Source organism: Thamnophis sirtalis, unplaced genomic scaffold (genome assembly GCF_051295495.1).
Source record: "Thamnophis sirtalis isolate CommonGarterSnake01/CBP01778 unplaced genomic scaffold, rThaSir2_p1.2 scaffold_2, whole genome shotgun sequence".
Classification (NCBI taxonomy): Eukaryota; Metazoa; Chordata; class Lepidosauria; order Squamata; family Natricidae; genus Thamnophis; species Thamnophis sirtalis.
The window spans coordinates 69220850-69248564 of record NW_028261382.1 but is presented as its reverse complement, the minus strand read 5'-3'; the positions used below and the strand labels follow the sequence as shown (position 1 = coordinate 69248564).

General features: G+C 43.7%; 2 protein-coding genes across 2 annotated transcripts; both read left to right on the top strand.

The window, feature by feature from the left end:
- The first annotated feature begins 676 nt into the window (after positions 1 to 676).
- MIF (macrophage migration inhibitory factor) lies at positions 677 to 1346 on the top strand. The gene is made up of 3 exons (XM_014061826.2): positions 677 to 859; positions 965 to 1137; positions 1213 to 1346. The coding sequence occupies exons 1-3, from the start codon at positions 752 to 754 to the stop codon at positions 1277 to 1279; spliced, it is 348 nt and encodes a 115-aa protein (XP_013917301.2). The 5' UTR covers positions 677 to 751; the 3' UTR covers positions 1280 to 1346.
- A 43-nt stretch (positions 1347 to 1389) lies between these two features.
- Positions 1390 to 27146, top strand: DDX51 (DEAD-box helicase 51). The gene is made up of 16 exons (XM_087705951.1): positions 1390 to 1461; positions 5491 to 5852; positions 18024 to 18214; positions 18690 to 18840; positions 20232 to 20377; positions 21076 to 21147; positions 22093 to 22199; positions 22634 to 22742; positions 23197 to 23342; positions 23522 to 23714; positions 24207 to 24322; positions 24480 to 24596; positions 25170 to 25271; positions 25424 to 25487; positions 25749 to 25883; positions 26684 to 27146. The coding sequence occupies exons 1-16, from the start codon at positions 1439 to 1441 to the stop codon at positions 26708 to 26710; spliced, it is 2061 nt and encodes a 686-aa protein (XP_087562077.1). The 5' UTR covers positions 1390 to 1438; the 3' UTR covers positions 26711 to 27146.
- Positions 27147 to 27715: the final 569 nt, after the last annotated feature.

Below are 27715 nucleotides of genomic sequence, written 5' to 3'. Positions count from 1 at the left end.
TTGGACAGGAGGAGTGGAAAAGTCTGCTGTAGGAGTTCCAGAGACCTTGGAAAGGTGAGATAATGTTGTGGCGCAGCAGTCAGTTCCTCTTCAGGAAGAGAATTTGGGGGGGGGGGCTCCTCTGGGAGAAAGGAAGGTCAGAGAGATGAGCTCCACTTAAGACCTCCGAAGGAGCTACCAATAGAGAGCCCCTGGTTTTCAGGGAGGGGAATTGGGCAGAAGTCTCTGAGGCAGGTCCCAACCCAGATGTGCAAGGGGTCCAGGAGCTCCCAAGTTGTAGAGGCCCAGCAGCATCTGGAGGGGCTTTAGAGCGCTGTAAATCGGGAGCCTGTTTGGTGCAGGGGTTGAAGTACCAACCAGGAGACGGTGAGTTCGAGTCCTGCCTGGCACACAGAGCCAGATGGGAGGCTTTGGGAGAGTCGCCCACTCCCAGCCACTTCCTAGGAAGGAGGCAATGGCAAGCCGCTTTCCTTCAGTTCCCCCTCCCCATATTCCCTCCGGTCCAAGTCTGGGCTGCTTTCTTGTCTTCCCTCTCCCCACCCTTCTGGAGGAACTTTTCCCTCAGGAGGGACGGCTGTGGAAATTCTCAATTGTCGCTCAGGGCCTTTTCAGCCTCGCGGGGGGAGGGGCGGGCGCAGCTCCACCCATCGGAGGAGGGACTAAACGGAAGGAGGAGGAGGCGGCTCTGGGGGCGTGGTCAGCGCAGCAGCATCTTCCAGCAGCAGCCTCGCCGCCGCTCCTTCTTCCAGCCATGCCGGCCTTCGTGGTCTCCACCAACGTTTCGCGGGACGCGCTGCCAGAGGGGCTGCTGCCCGAGCTCACCGAGGAGCTGGCCAAGGCCACGGGCAAGCCGGCGCAGGTAAGGGGCGGGTGGGGACACGTGGGGGGCTCTGGGCGCGGGCCGAGCGTCCTCCTCTCTCCCTTCTTCCCTCAATATCTCGCTCTCTCCCCACCCCGCGCGCAGTACGTCTCCGTGCAGGTGAACCCGGACCAGGTGATGTCCTTCGGGGGCTCCAGCGCCCCCTGCGCCATCTGCAGTCTCCACAGCATCGGCAAAATCAGCGCGCCGCAGAACAAGGCCTACAGCGCCATACTGAGCGCTCTCCTGGCCAAGCGCCTGCATGTGCCCGCCGACAGGTAAGAGGCGGTGGGTGGGGCGGGGGAGGAGCTCCCTCTGCCTCTCCCTCACTCATTCCCGCTTCTTCCCCGCAGGGTCTACATCAACTTCTACGACATGGCTCCGGCCAACGTGGGATGGAACGGCTCCACCTTCGCGTAGCGCCGCCGCTGCCGCTGCCGCTGCTGCTGTGGGGAAGAGGGGGGGAGGGGAGGGGCAATAAAGGTTTCCGAGCAATCCGTCCGCCTCTGCCTCTGCGTGAAAGGAGGGGGCGGGGCTTGGGAGGCCTTCTGGCGTCATCGGGACGCGCCGCCGACAGACATGGCGCTTTTCTCGGTTCGCAGGTGAGGCCGCGTGGTTTGGGCTCCGCGTAGGACTGACCGAACCGGCCCGTTTGGAAGGAAGATGGCTGGGCTTCTGTAGTGGGTGTCGGGCAAACGCTCTGGGTCCTCTTAGGAGCTCCTGGGGGGGGTAGCCGTTCTCTGAGGGGGCGGTCACTGACGGCGCTTATTCGTTTACTCGGTGGTCGAATTCAGCGTGGAAACAAAAACCCCGTCAGAGCCTCGGACGTGCGCCATTAAACATCCCTCGAGGGGTTGTTCAAACGTTTAAATCGCTGAAGGTCGGAAACAACCAAAACAGCGCACTTTGTGCCCGGGTCGAGAAGATTTCGAAATCTCCGGTATACCCTGGCCAATTGGGGGCAGGGGTTGCAAACTAAGCAAAAGCCCCAACTTGATCCGACATCCATTAAGCTCACTCACGCTTAAGGCGAGCCTTAGAAACAACGGAGGAAGCGATTGGCATAAGAATAGGAATATTCAGATGTTTTATAATAACGTCTATAACGGGTGTTTTAAAGTGCAGCTAGAGTGTCCCAAGCCCTAATGAAATCTCTCTCAAAGAGTTGCAACATTCCCGGAGGTCAATTTCAAAAGACCACACTGGTTTGGTTCCCCACATGTAATGCCCCTTTGCATTACCACTTTCTAGGTGCAAATGAAGGCCAACACCAGCTAAACAACTGGCAGCTGTGATTATATTTCATGTGTATAACAGATCCTCCAAGCCAGCTGATTAAGTGATGGCTTCTGCCTTGCACAAACTCTTCTACTGTTACAAAGCTTCAGATAACCACCTCCTTCAGGGATAAAGGAATTGCAATCCTCATCACCAAAATTGGGGATGATGGGAGCTGTGGTTCAACATCCTTTGTGGTTACAGATACAATTGATTTATATTGCTTGTCTTTTTTCTCCCAATTTTTAATTTGAGTTTTTAAAAAAAATTTAAATGTTATACTTTTTCAGCATGTTTGTGTGATGTTTGCAAGATGTTTGCAATATACCATTACCACATGACATCATAACTCATAATTACAGGGCACAATTACAGTCATAACTCAAGGACTACTTTATACATCTAATACAGGTGGTCTTTGACTTCCAGGCATTCATTTAGTGGCTTCAGAGTTATAAAGGGTACTGAAAAAAGTAACATGACTTTTTTACACTACCATTCAACATAGTAATGTGATCAAAATTTGAATACTTGGTAAGTATTTATGATGGTTGCAATATGCGAGGATAATAATCTTTTGTGGCCTGGTAAGCAAAGTCAATAGGGAAGCCAAATTTAACTTAACTGCAACGATTCACTTAATTTGCAAGAAAGGTCATAAAATTGGGCATGATTCAACTGTCTTGTTTGGCACCAGAATTATGGCTTAATTTGTAGTAATCATTCTACCATAGCAAGATTTGAGCAGCCTTTGATCTTGGGGACATCAAGGGGCAAGAATTTACCATCTTTCTTTCTGGATGGGATGGCACTGTCCCGGATAGACCTGGTATGCAATCTAGGGGTCTTTCAGAACTCATGACTTGTTCAGAGAGCAGGGGGCAATCGCGACTAGGAGAGCCTTTGCCTTCAGGTGCTATCATAGAACGTAAAATAGGGTTTGGAGGGACCTCTGCCCATGTCAGGATACTATTCCGCTCTAGCTGTGCCCATTCTTGGACCAGGAGGCCCTGTTCACCGCATGTTGAATATAATACATTCTGCATTGGGTTGCATTTCGAAAACAACTGGAAGCTTCAGGGTTGCAAATTGTGGTGCTGGTATTCATGTGCACAATTCAATCTACTCCGCGACCTGCATTAGCTATCAGTTTGCTTCTGGGTTTATGCTGACAATGATCTATAAAACTATATAGTATGGTGTTTTACCAGCCTTTCAAATAGTTCTCAAAATGTTTAAACTACAGGTGAAACTCGAAAAATTAGAATATCGTGCAAAAGTTCATTTATTTCAGTAATGCAACTTAAAAGGTGAAACTAATATATGAGATAGACTCATTACATGCAAAGCAAGATAGTTCAAGCCATGATTTGTTATAATTGTGATTATTATGGCTTACAGCTCATGAAAACCACAATCTCAGGAAATTAGAATATTACATGCAATCAATAAAACAAGGATTGTACATAGAACAATATTGGACCTCTGAAAAGTATAAGCATGCATATGTACTCAGTATTTGGTTTGGGCCCCTTTTGCAGCAATTACTGCCTCAATGCAGCGTGACATGGAAGCTATCAGCCTGTGGCACTGCTGAGGTATTATGGAAGACCAGGATGCTTCAATAGCGACCTTCAGCTCTTCTGCATTGTTCTGTTTCATGTCTCTCATCTTTCTCTTGGCAATGCCCCATAGATTCTCTGTGGGGTTCAGGTCAGGTGGGTTTGCTGGCCAATCAAGCACAGTAATCCCACGGTCATTGAACCAGGTTTTGGTGCTTTTGGCAGTGTGGGCAGGTGCCAAGTTCTGCTGGAAAATGAAGTCAGCATTCCCATAAAGCTCATCTGCGGAAGGAAGCATGAAGTGCTTCAAAATCTGGTAGATGGCTGCATTGACCCTGGACTTAATGAAGCAAGTGGACCAACACCAGCAAATGACATGGCTCCCCAAATCAAGACTGTGGAAACTTCACACTGGACTTCAAGCATCTTGCAGTGTGTGCCTCTCCATTCTTCCTCCATACTCTGTCCTTGGTTTCCAAATGAGATGCAAAAGTTGCTCTCATCAGAAAAGAGGACTTCGGACCATTGAGAAACAGACCAGGTCTGTTTTTCTTTAGCCCAGGTAAGACGCTTCTGATGTTTATTGTACATGAGCGGCTTGACAAGAGGAATACGACATTTGAAGCCCATGCCAAGGATCCGTCTCTGTTGGTGGCTCTTGATGCACTGATTCCAGCCTCAGTCCACTCCTTGTGAAAGTCCCCAATGCTTTTGAATGGCCTTTTCCTGACAATCCTCTCCAGGCTGAGGTCATCCCTGCTGCTTGTGCACCTTTTCCTTCCACACTTTTCCCTTCCACATAACTTTCAATTAATGTGCTTTGATACAGCACTTTGGGAACATCCAACTTCTTTTGCAGTTACGTTTTGAGGCTTTCCCTCCTTATGGAAGGTGTCAATGATGGTTTTCTGCACAACTGTCAGGTCAGCAGTCTTTCCCATGATTGCGATTCCTACTGAACCAAACAGAGACCATTTAAAGGCTCAGGAACCTTTTGCAGGTGTTATGGCTTAATTAGCTGATTAGAGTGGGACACTTTGAGCCTAGAATATTGTACCTTTTCACATTCTAATTTTCTGAGATTTTGGATTTGGGGTTTCCATGAGCTGTTCCATAATCATCACAATTATGCCAAATCATGGCATAGTTTAAGCCATGACAAATCATGGCTTAAACTATCTTGCTTTGATGTAATGAGTCTATCTCATATATTAGTTTCACCTTTTAAGTTGCATTACTAAAATAAATGAACTTTTGCACGATATTCTAATTTTTCGAGTTTCACCTGTAAATGGTCAAAAATTAAAATGCCAGTTTGGAAAAACAATATAATCATCAATATAATGATATGTTTTTTAATTATGTCTGAGTCTCTGATTTCTGTGGGCCAACTCTATCCACGTTTTTGATCTTGTACAACTTCTTTCAGTTGTTTTAGATTCTGGCTGGCATTGGCTTTGATGGTGTCTTGTCATCCTAGATTTTGGTAGCCTCGGTTTACTTTTACCACTGATTATCCTGAGCATCACTGCATAACTATCTAATAACTAATAAAACAAGGAAACTTCAGTTGAGATTCTGCCTCAGAAAATTCTTTTTGCATGAAATCAGTAACCCTTAAAAGTAGCATATACTGCTCTAAATCAAAAGCAAACATGAAAACTGAGGGAAGGTAGCTAAAAAGTTGAATATTCAACTGAATGTTAAATGCTTGGCTTTTCCTCGCATCAAACCACAAAGGATGAATAACTTGTGTATGTATTAAAATAACTTTCCTCGGGAAATCCCCAGGTACGTTAGTGATGAAGAGGATAATCCCGAAGGTAAGTCCCACTTGCTCTTACATCGACTGCAGGAACAAGCAAAGACTCGGCAGCTGCAAAAACAGGAGCAGAACTGGCCTACTTCTGGGCAACAAAAGAGATTGGCGCCTGGAACCTTTGAAGAAGAGACCAACGAGGAATTAAAGCAAACAAGCAAAAAGAAGAAAGTAGGTCAAGAAAGTCTTTTAGCCCAAAGTCACAGAGCAAAGGACCCAAGACGATATGCTTGTGGAGCAGAAAGTTTGCCCAAGAAAGGAGATGACTCAAGTAAAAGTAAGAAGAATGGTGGGAATTCCAGAAGACCTGAAAGAAAGATAGAAGCAGTTCAAGGTAAAACAAATTCTGATTTTGGCTGGCTCCTGGGGCAGGTTTCATTTGGATACTATGAAGGACTGTTAATCTTTAGAGCTGTTTTTCAGACCGTTGAGCAAAGCATTTATTGCATAGTTGCAGCTTCCCTAAGCAAAATGCAACAAACTTTTTTTTTTTAAAGTCAAACATTTTTTATTTTCCATTTTCATAAGTATAATCACATGTATACTATTACATAGCCAATATCATATTGTACTAATTATTAATTACATCAGTTCGTATTGCCATCATTTCCCGGAGAGAAAATAAAAAGAAAATAAAAAATATTGGCTCTTCTGCTCTCCATACACCCTGTTTATACCTTATCCACCCCTTTCTTCTACCTGTCTCCTCCCCCTCCCTACTTCCTTTCTTCCCTCCATCATCCTTTTCTACTCTACTTCCCCTTCCTTTCTCCTTCTCCTCTCTCCTTTCCACTCCTCCTTATTCTCCTCATCTCCCCCGCCCGCCCTCTCTCCTATCCCTCTCTTCCTATCTTTCTTCTCTCCTCTAGTTCCCACTCTTCCTCTCATTCACTTGGTGTATTTCAGCTTCTGAGCAAACTCCATTCTATGTTGATGGTATTTATACTTCCATTTCCATATACATCGCATATCTTAGTTTTAAAGAGAAAATAAGAGAAAACAGTATACATGTACAATCATATTATTTTAAAACCTAACACCCCTCCTCAAGCCTAATATACTTCCCACCCTCCCACCCAGCCCCCCCCCCACAACCTTCCCTCCCCTGACTTCCCAGAACCAATACACGGTATAAATCTTTAACAAAAACAGTTTAAAATATATTTTAAAAAAGAATAAGAAATTAATAACATCTTTAAATTGAACTTAGCTTCTCCTTGCTAGGCTAACACTAAACAATTTATATCCTTCCTAATCTTAATCATACGCTATCTGGAATTTCTTAGTCCCATATTTATTTTGAGTATAGTCAATCCATTTTTTCCAGGTTCGTTTATATCTCTCGTTTGAGTAGTCCTTAAGATATGCAGATATTTTTTAGCCATCTCGGCTAAGTTTGTTACTTTCAATGTCCATTCTTGGATAGTAGGCAAATCTACCTTTTTCCAGTATTGCGCCACCAACAATCTAGCCACAGTTATTAAGTGCAAAATCAAGTTAATATCTAGAGCTGTACAATCAGTAATTATACCTAACAAGAATAACTGAGGGGTAAACTTTATCCTTTTTTAAAGAACATTTTGCATAATCCATCATATATTTATCCAAAATGCTTTTACCTTTTTACAAGTCCACCATATATGAAAATACGTAGCGTCCCTAGAGTCACATCTCCAACACTTAGGTTGTAAATTCGGATACATAGAAGTCAACTTTTTAGGATGCAAGTGCCATCTATAAAACATCTTGTAAAAATTTTCTTTCAAGTTTTGGGCTTGTGTAAATTTTACGTTTCTTATCCAAATCCTTTCCCATTCATCCAGCATTATTGGTTCTTCAATATTTTGAGCCCACTTTATCATACAGTCTTTAATTAATTCTGTTTCGGAGTCCAGCTGTATTAATACATTATATAGTCTTTTTATATGCATTAAACTTTGATCTCTTATTTGTTTAAATAAATTGTCCTCGACTTGCATAAAACCAATTTTTTGATCTGTTTTCCACCTGGCCTGTAGCTGTCCATACTGGAACCATGTTTGGATTACTTTTTCCTCTTTTAATTCATCCAAGGATTTTAGTTGTAATGCACCACTTTCTAGGGTAAGACGCTGTCTGTAAGTAATTATATCCTGATTTTGTACTATGTTCATATTTTCTATTGCATGTCTAGGAATTGCCCACATGGGTATCTTATCATTTAATTTGTAATGATATTTTTTCCAGACCCGCAGTAGAGCATTTCTTAAGATATCACTTTTAAAATTCTTGTCCACTTTTTTGTTATATAGCAAGTAAGCATGCCAGCCATATACTAAATCATGCCCCTCGATATTAAGTATTCAATCATTTGTTAAATTAAGCCAATCACTAATTACAGATAAAGCTCATAGTATAATTTTAAATTGGATAATTTCAAACCTCCCCTCTCACGCACATCTTGCATTATTTTTAGTTTTACTCTCGGCTTCTTCCCTGCCTATACAAATTTATTAACACCCTTCTGCCATTCTAGCAGGTTCACATCTTTTTTAAGTATTGGTAGCATTTGGAAAAGAAATAAGAATTTAGGTAAAATGTTCATTTTCACTGCTGCTATTCTTCCCAGCAAAGACAACTGTAATTTCTCCCATTTTTTCCTCTCTCTCTGTATACTATGCCAAAGTGGTTCATAATTATACTTATATAGCTTCCCATTTGAGATTGAAATATGAACTCCTAAATATTTGACCTTTTTAATTATTTCACATCCTGTCATTCCTTCTAGGTCTTCCTTTTGTTTAGTATTCATATTTGTAGCTAATACCTTTGTTTTCCCTAAATTTATTTTGAATCCTGACACTTAACCATATTGATTAATGATATTCATTAAGACCTTACTAGATTCCAGTTGGGTTAATATTATAACCAAATCATCCGCAAAAGCACAGATATTCTTGCTGCCTAATCTTAATTCCCTGTAAGCCCTCCGAGCCCCGTATTTTATTCAACAGTATTTCCAAAGTTATGATAAACAATAATGGGGACAAGGGACAACCCTGTCTTGTGCCTTTTTCAATTTGAAAAGAGTCTGTTAAATTTCCGTTAACTATAACTTGAGCTGTTTGTTGTTGATATATTGCTTTGATTAATTGTAAGAAATGTTCTCCTATTTGCATTTTTTGCAGTATTTTCAGCAGGAATTGCCAATTGACTTGATCAAAAGCTTTCTCAGCGTCTAGAAATATGAGCATAGCAGGGATTTGGTTATTCTTTCCCAAATACTCTAGTGCAGTGATGGGCAACCTTTTTGGCGTGGTGTGTCAAAAATTGGCAAAAAATCGAGCATAACTCGCGTTGTGTGTCACTTCGACAAAAACATAATTTTGCGCAATTTATAGTTGCTGCTAATGGTGCTCACAGTTCCCGTTGGCACTCCGCTGTTCCCTGCTGTGGTGCGGTCGTAACCGATACTCCCAGGAGTAGACTCTCTGTGCCGGCCTGACTGGAGAGAGGCGCGCACTGTTCCCGCGCTCCTCTCCTGCGGGTCCTCCCTCGCCGCGCTGATGACGTGTGTGCGCACGGCACTCACGCCTTACCAGCAGCCCCTGCGCTCAGAAAGGGGCGGCGGCGATACAGTAAGTGAGTGTGGGCGGGGGAGATCACACGTCCCCCCCCCCGTTCCTCCAGCACAGATTCTTTCATCCTCGGCAGCCGTGCAGGAGCCGAGGATGAATCGCATGAAATCCTGTGCGTGTCACCCCAAATGGCTACGCGTGTCAGCACTGACACGCGTGTCATAGGTTCGCCATCACTGCTCTAGTGTATTAACAATTAATCTTACATTACTTCTCATTTGTCTCCCTTGAATAAAACCTGTTTGAACATTATGAATCAATTGTTGAGTAACCAACATTAATCTATTTGCTAGTATTTTAGTAAAGTTTTTATAATCTACATTAAGTAATGATATAGGTCTATAATTTTTTGGTTGGGTAATATCTTAATCTTCTTTGGGTATCGGATATAAAAGCTGTCTTCCAAGAAGGGGGTACCTTGCCTTCCATTTGAATCTTATTAAATAATTCCTTAAGAGGTTCTACCATTTCTAATTGTAGATTTTTATAATAAGCCGCTGTCAAGCCATCTGTGCCCGGTGCCTTCCCTGTCTTTAACTGTTTGATTACCTGTAGATTTTTCCCCGAAGTTATTGGTTGGTTCAGTCTCTCCTTCTGCTCAGCTTTAACTATGGGTATTTTTTCTTTGTCTAGGTATCTCTCTATATCTAGACCTTGAATTTTATCGCCCTTGTACAATGCCATAAAGAATTCACGAAAGACCTTTTGAATCTCCTCCTGTTGGTACACTTCTTTCCCTCTGTAGTGTAGTTTTGCTACATTACGAGTTTTTTGTTTTTTCCTAATCCGATATGCTAACCACCTACCAGATTTATTTGCATTACAGAAAGTGTTAGGTTTTGCATATAACAGACTGGTAGCTACCTGATCTGAGATCAACATATTAAATTGGTCTTTTAATAAGGTAATTGCTTCTTTAGTCTTTTTATCTCCTGGTTTTAAAATTAACTCTTGCTCCTTCTTCCTAATTTCATCTTCCAGTTCAGTTCGCTTTCCCCCCTGTTTGCGTCTATGTAATCTATTTAAATTTATCAAAGCTCCTCTCATATACGCTTTACTTGCATCCCATACTATTTCCATAGATGCACCCTTATTCATATTAAATACAAAGTATTCTGTTAACAATTTTTTACATTCATTAATATATTTCTCATATCTAAATAAGTTTTCATTCAATCTCCAAGACCTTCTTGCTTGCATCACACCTCCCAACTTCATCCAAACCGGATTATGATCTGATAAATCTCTGGCACATATCTTTGTCTTCTTTACCCTAGAAGGCAAATCATTGGTAGTTAGTATGAAATCAATTCTAGAAAAGGATTGGTGTCTATCAGAAAAGAAGGTAAAATCATATTCTTCTGCATTTCTTTCTCGCCAAATATCTCTCAGTTCAAAATCATCCATCATATCAAAAAAGGACTTAGGTGTCAGCATCACTCCATTACATAATTAGGAAAGAAAGACTAAGAGACTCCATGGGATGGAAATCCAAAGTACTTTTACTAATTATAAATGGTAAGCAAGCAGTTGCGAAGCAAAGTCTACTTAATTAGGCGCGAAAGCAATTGATATATAGAATAGCCCATTCCCCACCCCTTAGGATCATAGCTCCAGGCCAATCATAAGTCCTTCAAGTGTCAGGTGTGAGATAACTTCAAAAGGCATCACGAAGATGGAATGTCGAGGCCGTTACTCTACGCGGGAAGATCTCACGCATGTGCCATCCGAGCATCTCGAACATCCTAGAAGACTCCTCCAGCACATCAATTAACCCCTCCCAAATACCAGCCCTCCCTCCCCGTTTCATGGCAGCTGAAGCAACAGCAAGGCAGAAGCTGACATCCGGCCGTCCCCCGGAAAAAGGCTTTTAGGCCTGGAAAAAAAAACACGAAATAGACAAACAACAAAATACAAAAAGAAGAAGGAGGGGGGGAAAAGAAAGTCAAGGCTTGTCGGGATAAGCAGCATAAAATTCTTGAAGTAGGCGCGGAGCACGAACATGGGATTTATCAACCCATTCTGTGTGTGAGGGAGGAAAGTGCTTCCAAGCCACCAGGTATTGGATGCTATTACGGTGCTTGCGGGAATCAAGAATGGCACGAACTTCAAAGTGACGTTCCCCATCAATTAGTAATGGAGCAGGTGGAGGTTCATCTGGGGGACGCAAGTGGGAAACCCGAACAGGTTTGATGAGGTTAATGTGGAACACCGGGTGGATTCGGTTAGCAGCCCTCTCTTTCCGCTTCCTCCTTTCCTCTTTAGCATAACGGAGCCTGGTTAAGTCGAGTTCAGCGTCCGCTGCGTGCTCAAACCACGTGATCAAACGTCTAGGCAGGTTACGATTGACACATTGCTGATAAATGTCTTCATCTAACCCCGAAGCAAATTTGTCCAGCAGGGCGTCCTCCCCCCAGCCTCTCATGTATTGTGAAAGACACTGAAATTCCTGGATGTATTGGGCGACAGGTCTATCGTCCTGTTCAAAGGTTATAAATTTCAATTTGCTGCGCTTCTCCGTTAAAGGGTCATCAAAACGTTGGCGGAAGGCCTCCATAAAGCGGTTGAAATTCCCCAAGAGGGGAGAGCCAGACATATGCAAAGCAGTTGACCATTTGGCAGCTTCACCATCTAAAGACAAAAGAACCATTCTGACCCTCATGACATCAGTCTCAAAATCCCGGCCATAAATTTCCATGTAATTAAACACCTGCATAAGAAAAGAGGCCAGGCCAGCAGAATCACCATTGTAACGCACAGGCAAGGGAGGGATTTTAGCCATCCGGTGTCTTCGGGGGGGTGGGCCCCCTTGGTCAGCAAAACCTCTAGCCGCAGGGGGCGAAGCAGGCCGAGGGGGAGGGGGAGACGGCGGGCGTGGGTAATGTTGCTGCCAACTTCTCCAGTCTCTTTCATCGGTCCCCCTTCTTTCCCCAAAGTATCTTTGACCCCAATAATCAGGTAATTCACTCCTCTGGGGTTTTCTCATGGGGCCCTGTTGCTGCCAGCTTCTCCAGTCTCTTTCATCGTCCTCCCTCCTTTCCCCAAAGTACCTTTGACTCCAATAATCAGGGAATTCACTCGTCTGGGGTTTTCTTTCTTTCTTTTTTTTTTTTTTTTTTTTTTTTTTAACAGAACTTTTTTTATTTTTCTTTAAAAAAAAAAACACAAATATGTCATCATTTGTCAATCATTAAAACATTGAAGTACAATTTTTTTTGTGTGTGTACCCCTCCCTCCCTCCACCCCCCACCCCCCCTCCTCCTTCCCCCCCCCCCGACTTCCCAGAACCCGTACACGGTATAGAATTTTAACTAACACAATCTAAAATCTATTGAGAAAAAAGAAATAAAGAAATTAATGACATTCTAGATTGACCTTAGCTTCTTCTTACTGAACTAACTTTAAACAATTTAAATTATTTCTGATCTTAAGCATAGGCTAACTGGAATTTCTTAGTCCCGTATTTATTTTGTATATAGTCAATCCATTTTTTCCAGTCTCGTTTATATCTCTCATTTGAATGATCTTTGAGATATGCCGATATTTTAGCCATTTCAGCTAAGTTTGTTACTTTCAATGTCCATTCTTGAATTGTAGGCAAGTCTTCCTTCTTCCAATATTGCGCCACCAACAGTCTTGCTGCAGTTATCAGGTGCAGAGTCAAATTGGTCTCTACCACTGTAAAGTCAGTACATATACCTAGTAAAAATAACTGAGGACTAAACTTTATCCTTCTTTTAAAAACATTTTGCATGACCCACCATATTTTTATCCAAAATGCTTTAACCTTTTGGCAGGTCCACCATATATGATAATATGTAGCATCGAGAGAACCACATCTCCAACATTTAGGCTGTACATTCGGATACATAGAAGCCAACTTTTTAGGATCTAAATGCCATCTATAGAACATCTTGTAAAAATTTTCTCTCAGATTTTGAGCTTGTGTAAATTTCACATTTCTTACCCAGATTCTTTCCCATGTATCCAACATTATTGGTTCCTCAATATTTTGAGCCCATTTTATCATACAATCTTTAACTAATTCTGTTTCCGAATCCATCTGTATCAATACATTATATATCCTCTTTATATGCATTAAGCTTTGATCTCTTATTTGTTTAAACAAATTATCCTCAACTTGAATAAAACCAATTTTTTTATCTATTTTCCACCTAGCCTGTAATTGCCCATACTGGAACCATGTTTGAACTACCTTCTCCTCTTTTAATACCTCTAAAGATTTTAATTGTAATACCCCCCTTTCCGAGGTAAGAAGCTGTCTGTAGGTATTTCTGTCCTGTTTTTGTGCTGTATTCATATTTTCAATTGCGTGTCTAGGAATTGCCCACATGGGTATCTTGTCATTTAATTTATATTGATATTTCTTCCAGACCCGCAATAAAGCATTTCTTAAAATATGACTTTTAAAGTTCTTATCCAATTTTTTGTTGAATAACAGGTAAGCATGCCAACCAAATACCAGATCGTGTCCCTCAATGTTCAATATTCTATCATTGGATAAGTGAATCCAGTCACTAATTACAGATAATACCACTGCATCATAATATATTTTTAAATTAGGTAGTTTCAATCCTCCTCTCTCACGTACATCTTGCATTATTTTCATCTTTACCCTCGGCTTCTTTCCTGCCCACACAAATTTGTTGATACCCTTCTGCCATTCTAAAAGGTTCGCATCTTTTTTAAGTATAGGTAACATTTGGAAGAGAAATAAAAATTTTGGTAAAATGTTCATTTTCACTGCCGCTATCCTACCCAGCAAAGATAAGTGCAATTTCTCCCATTTTTTCATCTCTGTCTGTATGCTATGCCAAAGTGGTTCATAATTATGCTTATATAATTTCCCATTTGAAGTTAAAATGTTAACTCCAAGATATTTAACTTTTTTAACTACCTCACATCCTAGCATCACTCCTAATTCTTCCTTTTGTTTAATATTCATATTTATAGCTAATATTTTGGTTTTTCCTAAGTTTATTTTAAAGCCCGACACTTGACCATATTGATTAATCATATTCATTAAAACCATACTAGATTCCTGCGGTTGTTCCAATATTATGACCAAATCATCGTCTGGGGTTTTCTCACGGCTCACGGCTCCAACGATGGTTGTCGGGGTTGCCTTTGGGTGATTCCAGCATTCCAGCTTGTCTCTGCCTCTCTTTGTCCCACCGAAGTCGACCATCGGGGTGGGGGAGGGTCAGGCTGGCTGGAAATTTGCAGTTGAAATAAATCTTCGTGCAGGGAGAGGTCGGGCGGGCCGGGCTCGTGTAGCGAAAGGTCGGGAGGTCCTATTCCGCTGGAATCTGCACCTCCAACGGCCCCCTCCTCCTCTCTGATCGGAGAAGACATTACCTCCCTTCTCGGTAGACGTAAATCTCCTGGAAAGGGTTTTTGTAGACTTTGCTTCTTGTCAGCATCACTCCATTACATAATTAGGAAAGAAAGACTAAGAGACTCCATGGGATGGAAATCCAAAGTACTTTTACTAATTATAAATGGTAAGCAAGCAGTTGCGAAGCAAAGTCTACTTAATTAGGCGCGAAAGCAATTGATATATAGAATAACCCATTCCCCACCCCTTAGGATCATAGCTCCAGGCCAATCATAAGTCCTTCAAGTGTCAGGTGTGAGATAACTTCAAAAGGCATCACGAAGATGGAATGTCGAGGCCGTTACTCTACGCGGGAAGATCTCACGCATGTGCCATCCGAGCATCTCGAACATCCTAGAAGACTCCTCCAGCACATCAATTAACCCCTCCCAAATACCAGCCCTCCCTCCCCGTTTCATGGCAGCTGAAGCAACAGCAAGGCAGAAGCTGACATTAGGTAGTTTCGCTCGCATTTGAGTATTTGGCCGAGAAGCCTTCTTATCTTTCTTGGTATCCAAAACACCGTTCCAGTCACCCAATAGTATGCAGGACCTATAGTCCCACTGTACTAATTTAGCATGGAGCTTTTTGTAAAATCCATCTTGTTGTTGGTTGGGAGCATATATTCCCAGTAGCAATGTCCTTTTCCCTTCTAGTACCAAATCTATTGCAATGTATCTTCCTTGGGGGTCTGCTTCAATTAATTCAGCTTTCATATCCTTCCTTAAGTAGACAACTATAACATTTTTCTTCTCTGAAGCAGACGCTATAAAGTGTTGTCCAAGTCTTGTATTAATCAAGTATTTTTGATCAGTTGATCTAATGTGAGTTTCTTGCAAACAAATTATATCATTCTTGAACTGTTTAAGATAGTGATTTATTTTCTTCCTTTTCTGTGGGGAATTTAATCCATTAACGTTCCACGTTAGGAACTTAATTGTCATCTTTGGCTCCCTGAAGCTTTTTTAGAGCCATCTGGACATCCTGGAATTTAATCTTTGGTCTGGCTCCTCCCACTGCTTCTGAACTGGTAGCTGTAGCATCTTCACCGGTAACAGGTGTTTGTTGTGATTGTTGCTTCTTTAATTCTTGGTCCATTTGTCTGGTAATCACACGGGTTTGTCTTTGTTCCTTGGCTCCTTGCACTTCTGAGAGAGAAGGTTGATCAAACCTTGTTGATGCTTGTGTAGTTTGCTGTCTATCTTGTCCTTCTTGTTCTTTTTCTCTGGGTCCAGGCAGGGCGGAGTGTCCAGCCTTCAATATATTATTATAAAAGTCACGGGCCTTCCATGCTGAATTAAGACGGTATCTTTGCCCCTGATAAGTGAGTGCTAGACCAACTGGTGCATCCCATCTGAACTGTAGCTGATGATTTTTAAACTCTTTAACTAAAAAAGCATAGTATTTCCTAGATCTTAGCATTTGAGGTGGTATCTCCTTCAAAACAGTCACCTCCTGACCCCCAATTTGAAGCTTGGTTTTATAAGACTCTTGCAATATCATATTTCTCATGTCTCTTGTAGCAAAATACACCACAATGTCTCTTGGTAGTTGCTTCTGTCTGACAAGCCAGGAGTTAACACAAACCTTTTCAATTTGCCATTCAAAATTCCCACCTGGACTTCCCATCAGATTATCGAAGGCTTCTGAAAGAATCTGTTTCAAATTTTCCTGGTTATTTTCATGTAAACCTCTTATTCTTAATGCAAATTCCATTTGTCTATACTGTAACATAATAATTTCTTTTTCAGCATCTCCAACTTTTTGTTGAACCACCTCCATTTTCGATACTAAGTTAATATTGGCATCATTAAGATCTTCTAATCTGTCTTCAATTCCCGAGACATATTCTGTTAACGAGTTAACAACCCCCAACATGTCATCCCTGATCTTCTAAACCCGAGTCTTGAGTTTATCAGGCAGTTCTTTATGAGCAACAGATATCTCCTCCTTAATTTTTGATTCCATCGCAACTGCATGGTTTTTAAAAGCTTCAGCCAGTTCTTTCTAAAAATTTTCTTTAGTCAACTGCTCCCCTGCAACAATTGGGGGGGGGGGGGAGTAATGACTATAATTTCGTACCGAGAGCGGGGGAGTTGCCCGCACTTTTTGAAACATTAGAAGGAGGGGAGGCACCTTTTGCCTAGAAGCCATTCCAAGTTTAATCTTCAGCCAATTAATAAAACTATGTTGGGCGATTGTACAGCAATTACTTCTTAGTTTACTAATAAATCACTTCCTTTTCTTTGAAGTTTTAAGTTCCGTAGAAATTCAAAGTCCGACCGGTACAACTACGAAGCCGCTCGGCGCCATTTTGTATACCTCTTTAACAAGTAAATTATCAGAAGGAATTCTTGTAAAAATGAAGCTAAGGATTAATACATACAATTAAAAGTTCACGTGTATAGGCTCTGTTCGTCCTGGATTCAGTAGATCAGATTTTGTGCAGAGGGTGGGTGGATGCCTTTGTGCTGCGAATAAAGGCAGCAGGATTCTTGGCACGGAGAGAATTCTGCTGTCGGGTGTCCTTCCTCCCCCCCCCCCCCCCCCAGATTTATGGTCTGGGAAAGTTAGTTGGCATGCTGCCTCAGCACAATTATCTCACCTTATCTTCTAAGCCCGAAGAAAAAGTAAACAAGCTATCAAACGGCTGATGAATTGCTGTTCAGACAGTTTAATGCAACCGAGAATCAGGAGCTGTTAAGAGCCAGCTCCTGCAGGCAGCCCCCCCCCCACACCGTAAGTCGCAAAATGCAACAAACTTTATGAGTCTTGGATTTTACTTTTCTTAGAACAATCTACACTTACCTGTTTTGATGTGTTTGGTGAATTATTTTCTTCCCTTGCTTGCTGTGGCTGTTAATGCAAGCACCTCATTGGTATCAATATTTCTGTTACCTCAGACTGGAAGAACCCAGTAGACTCCCTGTGCTGTTCTTCCTTTAGCTTTTTGCTTTGGTATGTTTTGAAAAGGGTACTTGACAGTCCACCAGCAGGTCCAACTGGAAGGGCACATTGCAGGACCTGTTGGTGAAGGAATGTCATCTGATGTGGCCCAGGAGGAGAGCCTTTTCTTCTTTGGCACCCACCCACTGGAACATCATTCCCCATGAGGTCAGACTAACTCTGACCTTACCGGCCTTCTGGAAAACCTGGATTTTGCCATCTGGTAGGGGTAGTGCAGAGCTGCAAAATGACCATACTGCTAGTGAGTTTGGGTGTATTTGCCCACCAATTGTTTTTTTAATGGTTTAATTGCCTTCCTTGTTATATTTTGGTTATTTATGTTTGTGTATTTTTCATTCTGCAAGTTGGCCAGAGTCAAATATGTGAGATGGGTGCCTCTAGAAATTGCATAAACAAACTAATACTATTAGAAAATATTTAGAGCCCTTTCTGCCTGAAAACACACCTTAAGATCAACTACTTTCTTCCATAAAATGTTTCTTGAAAACTAAGTTATTTGTGTTCTGTCTGCCACTTTTATCAGGAGATGAAAGTGTGATAGAGAATCATCTGGAAAGTAGAGCTACCCCAGCGGAAGAATGTACGGGAGGTTTTGGAGACAAAGAGAGTCAAGCCAGAGAGGATCAGATGTTGCTGACACCAAATCCAAGAACAACTTCTCCACCTTCTAGTCTGATTGTCCTTGGTCCTTGTGATCAAAGGAATCTGCACAAGGTAACATGATGATTAACTAATGTCAAATCTTTACTATGGCCATGGTCCAAAAGGAAGATGGAGTACAGTCAATTAAAAAACCCAGAAGCTGCTTCTGTCTAAAAATCTGAAAACCAGCTCCACTCCAAAACACTTACCAACTGCCTCAGAAGGAGAAGACACACACACCATTCCCAACCTACACCTAGCCACTTCAGTGAGGAACTCTTCTTCTCTTCATGGTTCCTGGCAGCTCCCTCCACTCTTATTTAATGAAAACTCACTTTTTAATTTGCAGAACTGCTGCCTCCTTGACCCTGTTTAAGGCAGATTATTTGAGAGTTAGAGAAGAACAGAAACCTTGACAGGGGCAGGGAGGGATTCCCTTCAGTGGATTGGTCCAGAGCAGAGGCTCAACAATCCTCGTCTTCTAGGGATTCCTGCCTAGGTTGGACTGTTGGACTCTCAAGTTGAGGGCTCTGCATTTAACTTCTAGGTGCAACCTTTTGTGCCACGGTGGTTCAGTCAACCGCAGCAGTTCCAGAGGCAGATCAGAGAGAACCTTGTCCCTCTTCAGGATGTTCCAGTCATTCACCCTAAGCTGAGGAAGAAGCTGCAAGCCAATGGAATAGTGTCTTTCTTTCCAGGTATCGGAACAAAGAGGAAAGTCAGCTACATATTTCTGAAGTTCATTCACCAAGTTTTCATATTGGAAGAGATGTAGTAATAAAATATTATTTTCACTTTTTGTATATTAAATGTTGCAGTTAGCAGACAACCTTGGGGAATTATTTGCTTAACTACCGTGTTTCCCCGAAAATAAGACAAGGTCTTATTTTCTCTTGACCCCCAAAATATGGCTTGGGCCTTATCGGAGGAGGACACATTGTTTTGGGGGTGTCGGGCAGCTGCTCTCTTGCGAGCAGGCTCCTGAAGAGCTGGGCACAGCTTCAAGGGCGAATGGCTGTGTTGTGCTGTCGCAGCAGTGCAATACAGCAGCCATGAAGTGATCACGCTCATAAGCAGCTGCCCGGCAACTTCCCTCTCCAGCCGGGCAGAGCATCATTCATTGACCTAGCATTATCCCGAAGTGTCAAGCCATGTGGCGCTCTACCCACCTCCCAGCTCCTACAGCTTGGCACATGGTGCTCTGCCCATCTGGAGAGGGGGGTTGCGTGAGCACCTGTTCCACCCCCAGCTCATGTGCCCCCCAGCCTCACCATGCCTTGGCCCAGCTCTCTTTGCAGGGCCAGTGCACCACCGCCGCCACACTCCAAGCATAACTTCTTCTCCAGTTTCCTAACTCCAGAGATCGGCTGCTGAGTCTTCCAGCAGCAGCTGCTTTGAGAGTGCGTTCTATGGTTGTGGGCCAGCTGCTGGAAGACTGGTGGGACAGAGTGCCCTGTGCCAAGTGCCAAATGTGCCAAGCTGCAGGAGCTGGGGGGCGGGTGGAACGCCATGCAGCCTGGCACCTTCGGGATACCACTAGGTCAGTGAATGGCACTCTGCCCGGCTGGAGAGGGTTAGGGTTAGAGGGTTAGAAGCCTCATTCAGATGCATACCGGGGAAGTATGCTCGTTTCTTGTCATGACATCTCTTCCTTCTTTTCATTGCTACATTAGTGGTAAACCATTATTTTGTGCAAGGTGGTAAAGCACAGGAAGGGATTGACCCACAAGAGGAGGGTGGCAAGGATTCATGTCCTGCTGGAATACTTGAGCAGAGAAGGCTAAGTGCTGCTCAAAGCACTTGGATATCTAAAAAGAGAACATTTATAGCTCAGGGTGGAACACGTGCGTAGATAATACTGATGATGTTACCTAGTTTGGCAATGAAATGTCTGCAAGGAAACCACCAAGGACCCTTCAATCAGGTGTTTGTTTAAATTTTGTTATTACCTGTGGCAAACACCTAAAATATTTCAAGGTTTTCTTCATATCAATGGACATTTGAGACATTTTACCATTTTCTGTTTTGTGTTAAGCTGTTAAGTGTTCCATTGGATGGCAACCCACTAATATTTCCCACTCTCCTCTAGTTCAGGCTGAGGTGATTCCAGCCATCTTGGATTGTGGGCCCAATGGGGCTTTAGCGGGCAGGGGTGGCTATCCCCCAAGCGACATCTGTGTTTCAGCCCCCACTGGCAGTGGCAAGACATTGGCCTTCATCATTCCAGTGGTGCAGGTGAGCTTCAGCTGGAATCAAGCACTGCTGGGGGGTTTGGGGGTGTAGGGCATCATCCAGAACCAAAGTCCCTCCAGGAGCCATAGCCAGTGCTGCAAAGCATACGATAATGGTCAGTGGAAGTATCAAGGGAGAACTGGATCTGGTTTCTAGGATTTCTGCCGTTTGAGTATTTGGTCCGGTTGCAAAGATTTAATTTTCTTGCCTTAAAACTGAATGTTTTGTATTGTGTATCCCGAAAATAACACAGGGTCTTATTTTCTTTTGATCCCTGAAATAAGCACTTGGCCTTATTTTTAGGGAGTTCTTATTATTTTTGAGGTGCAGGAGGCGGCGAGCATAGTCACCTCATGGCTGCTGCTGTGTTGCAATATTTTTGGGGAGGGCTTATTTCAGCACATGTGTTCAAAAGCCTGATTGGGCTTATTATCCAGGGAGGTCTTATTTTGGGAGAAACAGGGTAGTGAGTTTTAAGTACCTTTGAAAAATGAAATAGAAAAACTAGTGAGAGGAATGTCGTAGGTCATATGAAGGGACAATAGCAACTGACAATTGTGGTCAGTGCTCTGGGAACTCTCAGCTCGTCTTTCGATGTGTGTGTGTGTTTCTCTGTTTGTACAGAGCGGGTGGTTTTTGTGCACTTATTTGGGAGGATGTAACAGAACCCTAAGACTGTTTCTGTTCTCCTGTTTTGGCAGGCCCTGTTAGATCGTGTTGTCTGCCATGTACGAGTTCTGGCAGTCTTGCCCACCAAAGAGCTGGCCCAGCAGGTATCATCTGAAGGGGGGGAGGCCTTTATGGTCCCGATTTTTCCATTCCATGCACAGGAATATTGGAGTGGGCTAGCTTGAGGACAATCCTGGGTGAGAGACAAACACAAGAAAATGAAGGAGTTGCTACAACCCTCTGCTCACACTGTGTTAGTGCATCTGCAGCAGAGCCCCATAAAACTGTGGCAGATTTGTGGCTTGTCATGTTTGCTATATATTTTGTTAGAGCCCTGAGAGCCACCTGCCGGGTGACCCAAAGATAGTGGGAGATGCCATTGTTGTTATTGATACTCCAGTAGAAGGGGCTATGAGGAGCTCAGGCTGGAACAGTTAAGTTTTTGGAGGTGTCTGCGCTTGTTGATTTCTTCCAGATTTTTCATTACCAGGCTAGGCAATGTCATTAAGAAGTTTTCTACAAGATCAGTAAAAACAAATAACGCTTTAAAAAATAAATGCAACAAATATTCATTTTTAGCCAAACAAATTTAAGGTTACAATCAAGTTGTCCCTAGAGAGTCTTATACATTCCTGGCAGGTCTTCCTCTATTTCTTAAAAGAAGGCTGTGCAGGAATGGGAACCTCCCTTGGAGAGAATGCCACTACAGAGTCTCCCGTTGCCAAGTCCCTGCTTTGGCTGTCAACCCCCAGGGGAGTTGTAAGCTGGACTCCCAGATCACGTTGAGGCAAACAGCCTTCTGACCCTCAAGCACAGTGTGCAAAATAACAGCAATTCTTCCGGCTGCTAGGGAACCTAATGGGAGACAGGGCCAGATAACCTTTCTACAGAGCCTTTGGGTATTCCTAATTTTAGGCCTCCCTCTAACTAAGGATACATTGGAAAGTTGGGAGTTCAGGAGATGCTGTTTTCCTTCCTTCTTTTCCTCCCTGACGTTCACATGCTCATATTCTGTTCATCTCTCTTTCAACATTGACTTCTTTTGAAAGGTGGCTAAAATATTCAACATTTACACTGATGGGACTGGGCTGAAAGTTGTCCAGCTTACCGGACAGAAATCTTTCGTGAAAGAACAAGAGTCCCTTGTTGAGACAACGTAAGTCCATATTCTCCTGGGCCCGTTAATTTAATCTTGCTGCCTTGGCCTGTTAGCTTTGAAACAAGAGATAGGAAATTTTTCACCAGCCTAACTAAGAAAGACTCAACTGCAGCTTTACTGACCCTGAAAAGAGGATTGCCTGGGAGCGGTAGCTAAGGTCCAAGTCTGCTGTATATCTGCATTTGTGAATCCTTAATCCTGACATGACCTTGAGTATGTTGTGGCTTGATCTTGGTTGTCCTGTGATATTTTGTGCAACACCATGGCTGATTGTCCTGTGAATTGCCCATTTGCTCGATGCTTTCTGGTTCCTAGAAAGAGTTGGGAAAACAGTCAATGCCTGGGGTGAATTAACATCTGGATGGGACCCAAAGTAACATTCCCAAGGGTGCTGCTTCTAATTTTTTGGCCTTCTTGTTGGTTTTGGGCAGGCTGATGGGATTTCGTAGTCTGGCAGACATTGTTGTAGCCACCCCAGGACGCCTGGTGGACCATCTCCAGAAAAATCCCCAGTTCAGCTTGCGAGAGCTTCGTTTTGTGGTAAGGGCGACTCCCCAAAAGTGTGGCCTGAATCAAAACTGTGTCTTTGAGCAGCCGTGAGAGCATCAGAATTCCTCCTGTACCCCAAGGCAAAAGAGTTTTCAGGTTTACTTCTGCATATTCACGTTTTAGCATAAAATTCATAAGTTCAGCAGCTCCCAGCATATTTTGGGGGTCATTTCCCTTTGATTGGGCCTGTAACTTGGGAACGGGGCACATGGCTGGCTAGGCTCTTGTTAGCTCAGCGAGCTTGTCGGCAGGAGCAGCTATAGTTGGAATCACAGCTTATGCATCACAAGCTTTTTGCCCAGAGATCCTGCACCTCCTCTTTCCTCCCCACAAGAACCAGAGACCAGCCTTAGTTCTTGGCAAGACACACTCACCATGATTGCCAGCCTGCCAGACCAGAGTCACACGTCTGAATGGGTTTCCCCCCCCTTATTTCTGAATGCAGATCATTGACGAAGCAGATCGCATGATTGACAACATGCACCAGGATTGGCTGCAGCAAGTAGTAGAGGCTGTGCACCGGGCTGAAGGGGGCTCTGATCCCGGTGGGCTGTTTAGAAGGGTGCAGCCAAATCCCTGCACAGCAGCCAGGTAAGAGATTTCTCCGGGGAGTCTGCATTGAGCTACAGGTCTTGCATCCTGCCACAGAGACTCCCTTGAGAGGAGAGGGGACTGAGCCTTGAAGAACCAACCTGGAGGATGGTGGATTAACCAAGAGGGCGGCTGGCTTTTCAGGAGGAAGGTTCTCCTTTCCCTGTTTCCCTTTCCAGGGCTTGCTACCCTCGGCTCCCTCTGCAGAGGCTCCTTTTCTCAGCCACTCTGACGCAGAACCCCGAGAAGCTGCAGCGGTTGGACCTCTACCAGCCTCGCCTCTTCATGCCAGCTCAGTCTGGGAAAGGGAGTGATGTGCTTGGCTCTCAACCATGTGTCAGTGAAAAATACATTCTCCCCGAGGGACTCTCAGTAAGTGTCCCTTCCCTGGATCTTGTTCATGTGCTTTGTGCCCTCAGAAGAGGAGCCTTTGCCAGGAAAATACGTTTATTTGCTTAATATTGATTCCACACTGTCAGTATAACCATCCTGAAGGTAGTTAACTCTAGGATGCCACTAAAAGGAATCTAATAGGGCAGGAGGTGGAAGCATCTCTTTCTCTGGGACTGGTTTTGGAGACCAGACACATGTTTTCCAGCTTTGAAGGTGGAATCCTGATCAGCTGTTGCAAGAGTTGGTAAATGAATGGATAATTCATAAAAGAATTAAATCACTAAATAAGCATTGGAAGCCTATGACTGTAAAGACATGAAGCAGAACTGCTGAACTTTTATCCCTTGTGGCTGCTGGCTGGCTGGCCTAAGTAAGCTCTTCAGAATATTCTGCTCCTAAGTGAGGCAGCTTCAAATGAGCTGGACTCCCAGGGCAAATGCTGCCTTTCATGCTCTCTTGCTCTCTCTCTAGCAATATTATGTCCCGTGCAGCCTGAATTGGAAGCCCTTGTTCCTCCTGCATTTCCTGGTGAGACTGAAATTCTCCCAAGTGCTGTGCTTCACCAACAGCAAAGAAACCTCGCACAGGTGAGATTTCATGGCAGAACTGGTCTTAGATCAGGAGGGGTGGGTTTTCCAGCAAGGATCCTTATCAGCTATATTGATTGTCCTTGCACAAAAGCATAATTATCTTCCAACCAGCCAGTTCCCTCTCCCTCCAACTGTCACTTCTGTCTGTCCTCAGACTCTTCCTGCTAATTCAGGCCTTTGGTGGAGTGAAGGTAGCTGAGTTTTCTTCAAAGTTGAGCCCCAGCAAAAGGAAGGTGACCCTGAAGGAGTTTGAGCAAGGCAAGATCCAGCTGTGAGTCTCTCCAGGAGGAGTTTTGGTATCATCTGCTCTGAAATGCTGATCCCATCTGCACCAGGGCCTCTTTGCATCAGGATTTAGAGGCTGTGGCACTAACCAGGGCTGTGGGGTTCTTTTTGGAGGCTCCCTTTTCAGGCCTTCAACAATGAGATCTTCTCCACCATGTTTGCTAGCTAAATCTTGCCAACTTCCGTTTGCAATATAGTTTGCTCTTAATGCTACATATTTTTGATTCTAATTTCTAACACTCAGATTTATCCATCAATACTTTGGTTAGCAGAGTTGGATTATTATTATTTTTTAAAGTGCCTTCAGGTCAGTCTCGATTCCTTGTGACTGCCTGGACCAATGCCTGCAGTTTTCTTGGCAAGATTTCAGGGGTGGTTTGCCTAAGGGTGAGAGAGAGTAACTGGCCCAAGGTCTGTGCCCAAAGTGGGACTAAAACTGACCATCTCCTGATTCCAGCCCTCGCCAATATACCAAATTGGCTCTCACAACTGGAGTCTGGTCATGCTCGAATTATTTGTGTCATACAGAAAGCAATTAATTGTGTTTCTTCCGGAACAGTTTAATCAGCACAGATGCCACGGCTCGAGGAATTGATTTTGGTGGTGTGAAATGTGTCATTAGCTACGATGCCCCTCAATTCATCAGAACCTACATTCACCGGTACTTTTCTCAGAAATGTGGGGAGGAGGCATTCTGAAAATAGTGTCGGGGAATCTGATTTCTCCCTAAAAGCCCCAAGTTTCCCTTTTGGTTTGGGGGAAGGTCAGGAGTGAATGGGGTTCATCTCCTCACCAGACCCCTTTTGCATTTAGGGTGGGCAGAACAGCTCGTGCTGGGAAAGCAGGCCTGGCTTTTAGCCTGCTCCTCAAGCAGCAGGTAGGTGGCCTCGTCCCTCCCTCTGGAAATCCTCTGCAGCCCCTGAGTGCTGGGGGTGGGGGGCACATATCACATGCCACTTAAGAGTGACATGTTTCAGTGGCACATTCAAGGATGGGTCAGCCGAAGGCCCAGGAAAGTGCAGGGCCTGAGGCCTGGGTACCTGGTGGCTACCTCTTTAGGAGGCTGCTGGTTGCTGAAGAAGGCCACCATTACTGCAGTGCGGAGAAGTTGTGAGGTTAGCCCACTTTCCTTCTCTAGGAGTATAGGTTCCTAAAGATGCTGAAGGATGCAGGCCTTCCAGAGTTGCAGCCACAGATGGTCAAGAGCACCTCCATTCAGCCTCTCCTCCGGCAGTATGAAGCAGCCATGGCTGAATTTGCACAGACTGTCAAGGTAGCCTGGCTTTTAAAGGGAGGGAAGCAAACGTGTTGGAGGGGGCACTGGGGTACATATTCAAGTAGCTGTACAGCTAGCATATGTCTTTAGAAGCAAATTCTGTGTACCAACTCACAGTATACACAGTGGTGGAAAAGTTCCATTTTTATTTTTCAAATCTGTCATTGTGGCAGTTCACATAAAATGTAAAACAAATGACCAATTAGCAGGGTGTAGCCTTGCTGATTGCAGCCGTTGACTTCTCTTACAAGCAAGCATCGCTAGCAAGCCAAGAATATCATCTTCATGGAGTGATTAGTGTGTGGCCAGGACTATGGATTTCAGAATGAGGCCAAGTTTGTGCTTAGTTTGTATCTCTTTGATAATTACCTAAAAGTGGATGAACAATTTGTCTGATTTGTTCATGGGACGGGCCTTGGTAGCCATGATCATTGCGGGAGCACTGTGACATCTGCTCCCACCAGAGACGTCCCTTAGTGTGGCATCTTGTCTGCACTTGTTCTGTGGCTGACCTGCTTTCAGAAGTTTAATGGTGGGAAAGAGGCAAGAGGCAACTGAGTGTCTTCACTGAGAAAAAAGCAACATCCAGGCACAAGGGCTGGCTCTGATCCAGGCAAAGCTTTGAACTCTGAGCTCCCATTTCCCATGCTGTGGTTTAGCCAGAGTTGGCTGCTCTTGTCTCTCTCTGAAAGTTCTGAGGCTAATCTCTTCCACAGTGGAGGAGGGACAACTGTTCAAACCACTATTCCAAGTCCTGAATGAATTAAATAGGCTTAACCTTTTCTCTATTTCAACAGGAGGAGCAAGTTGAAAAGCGATCTTAAGGCAGTCTGGAGAAATGCTTCATGTATTCCCCAAGATGTTGCGAACCAGCAGAACTGGAATGCAACCCCACGCTCTTGAGGGCACAATGCCCAGAAGCAGATATTTGTGAAGAGCAACCTGAGGACCAAAGAATGAATGAAGGGACACAGCCTGCTCTCACTGCGAAGCAGGAAGAATAATTTTCAACTCTTAAAAAACATTAATAAAAGCCCCTCTGGACAGAAAACGTCAGTCTTTGCGCAGTGCCACTTTCATGAGCAACCCCAAACAACTGCACAGTCGTACAAATTAGTATTTAAAATGTCTGAATCGCGTCTCCAAAATATGGCAAACTAGTTGTGTGTAAGATGTCCTTGTGATGAAATAACAGCTATGCTAATTTTTGATATCGTCTGTTTCTAGCTGTGTCTCAATTAAAAAATTACACTACTTGAATGCATGCATTCTGCTAAGCTGTGCAGCAGTCCTTTGGGTTCAAAGGAGCCACACCATGGGGCAGATCTTTTGTGGACCCTGAGATTATGTCAGCGTTCCAAATATTATGCAGAATTAAATCAGAGTCCAAGGCAGAGCTATCCTTAAAGTTCCAATTTAATAAGACAGACATATTGGCAACAAACTCTGGAAAATCCCAATTCTGAAAACTTCCTGGGATTCCACCCAGTTGAAAGTTCATGATCTTATCCCCACACCCATAAATCCATCACATGGTCCAATCTTCTTCGGCCACGCTGGCATTTCCACCCATCTAGTTCCTGTCAAATGCAGAGGTGCAGAGACAAAAGATGACCTTGGCTTCTAGAAAAGAATGACAACACCACATTCCACAATTCTACTCCTTTCTGTTCCCCCTCCCAATTACTACACTAAAGAAACAGCATATTGAAATAATAGAGAGTGTGGCAGGCCAAAGATCCTAAAGGATATAACTGCAGGCCTGACAGGTTACTCTGCAGGCCCAGTGGAAGCAATTTAGTACAGCAGGGACATCAGAGGTCCACTCT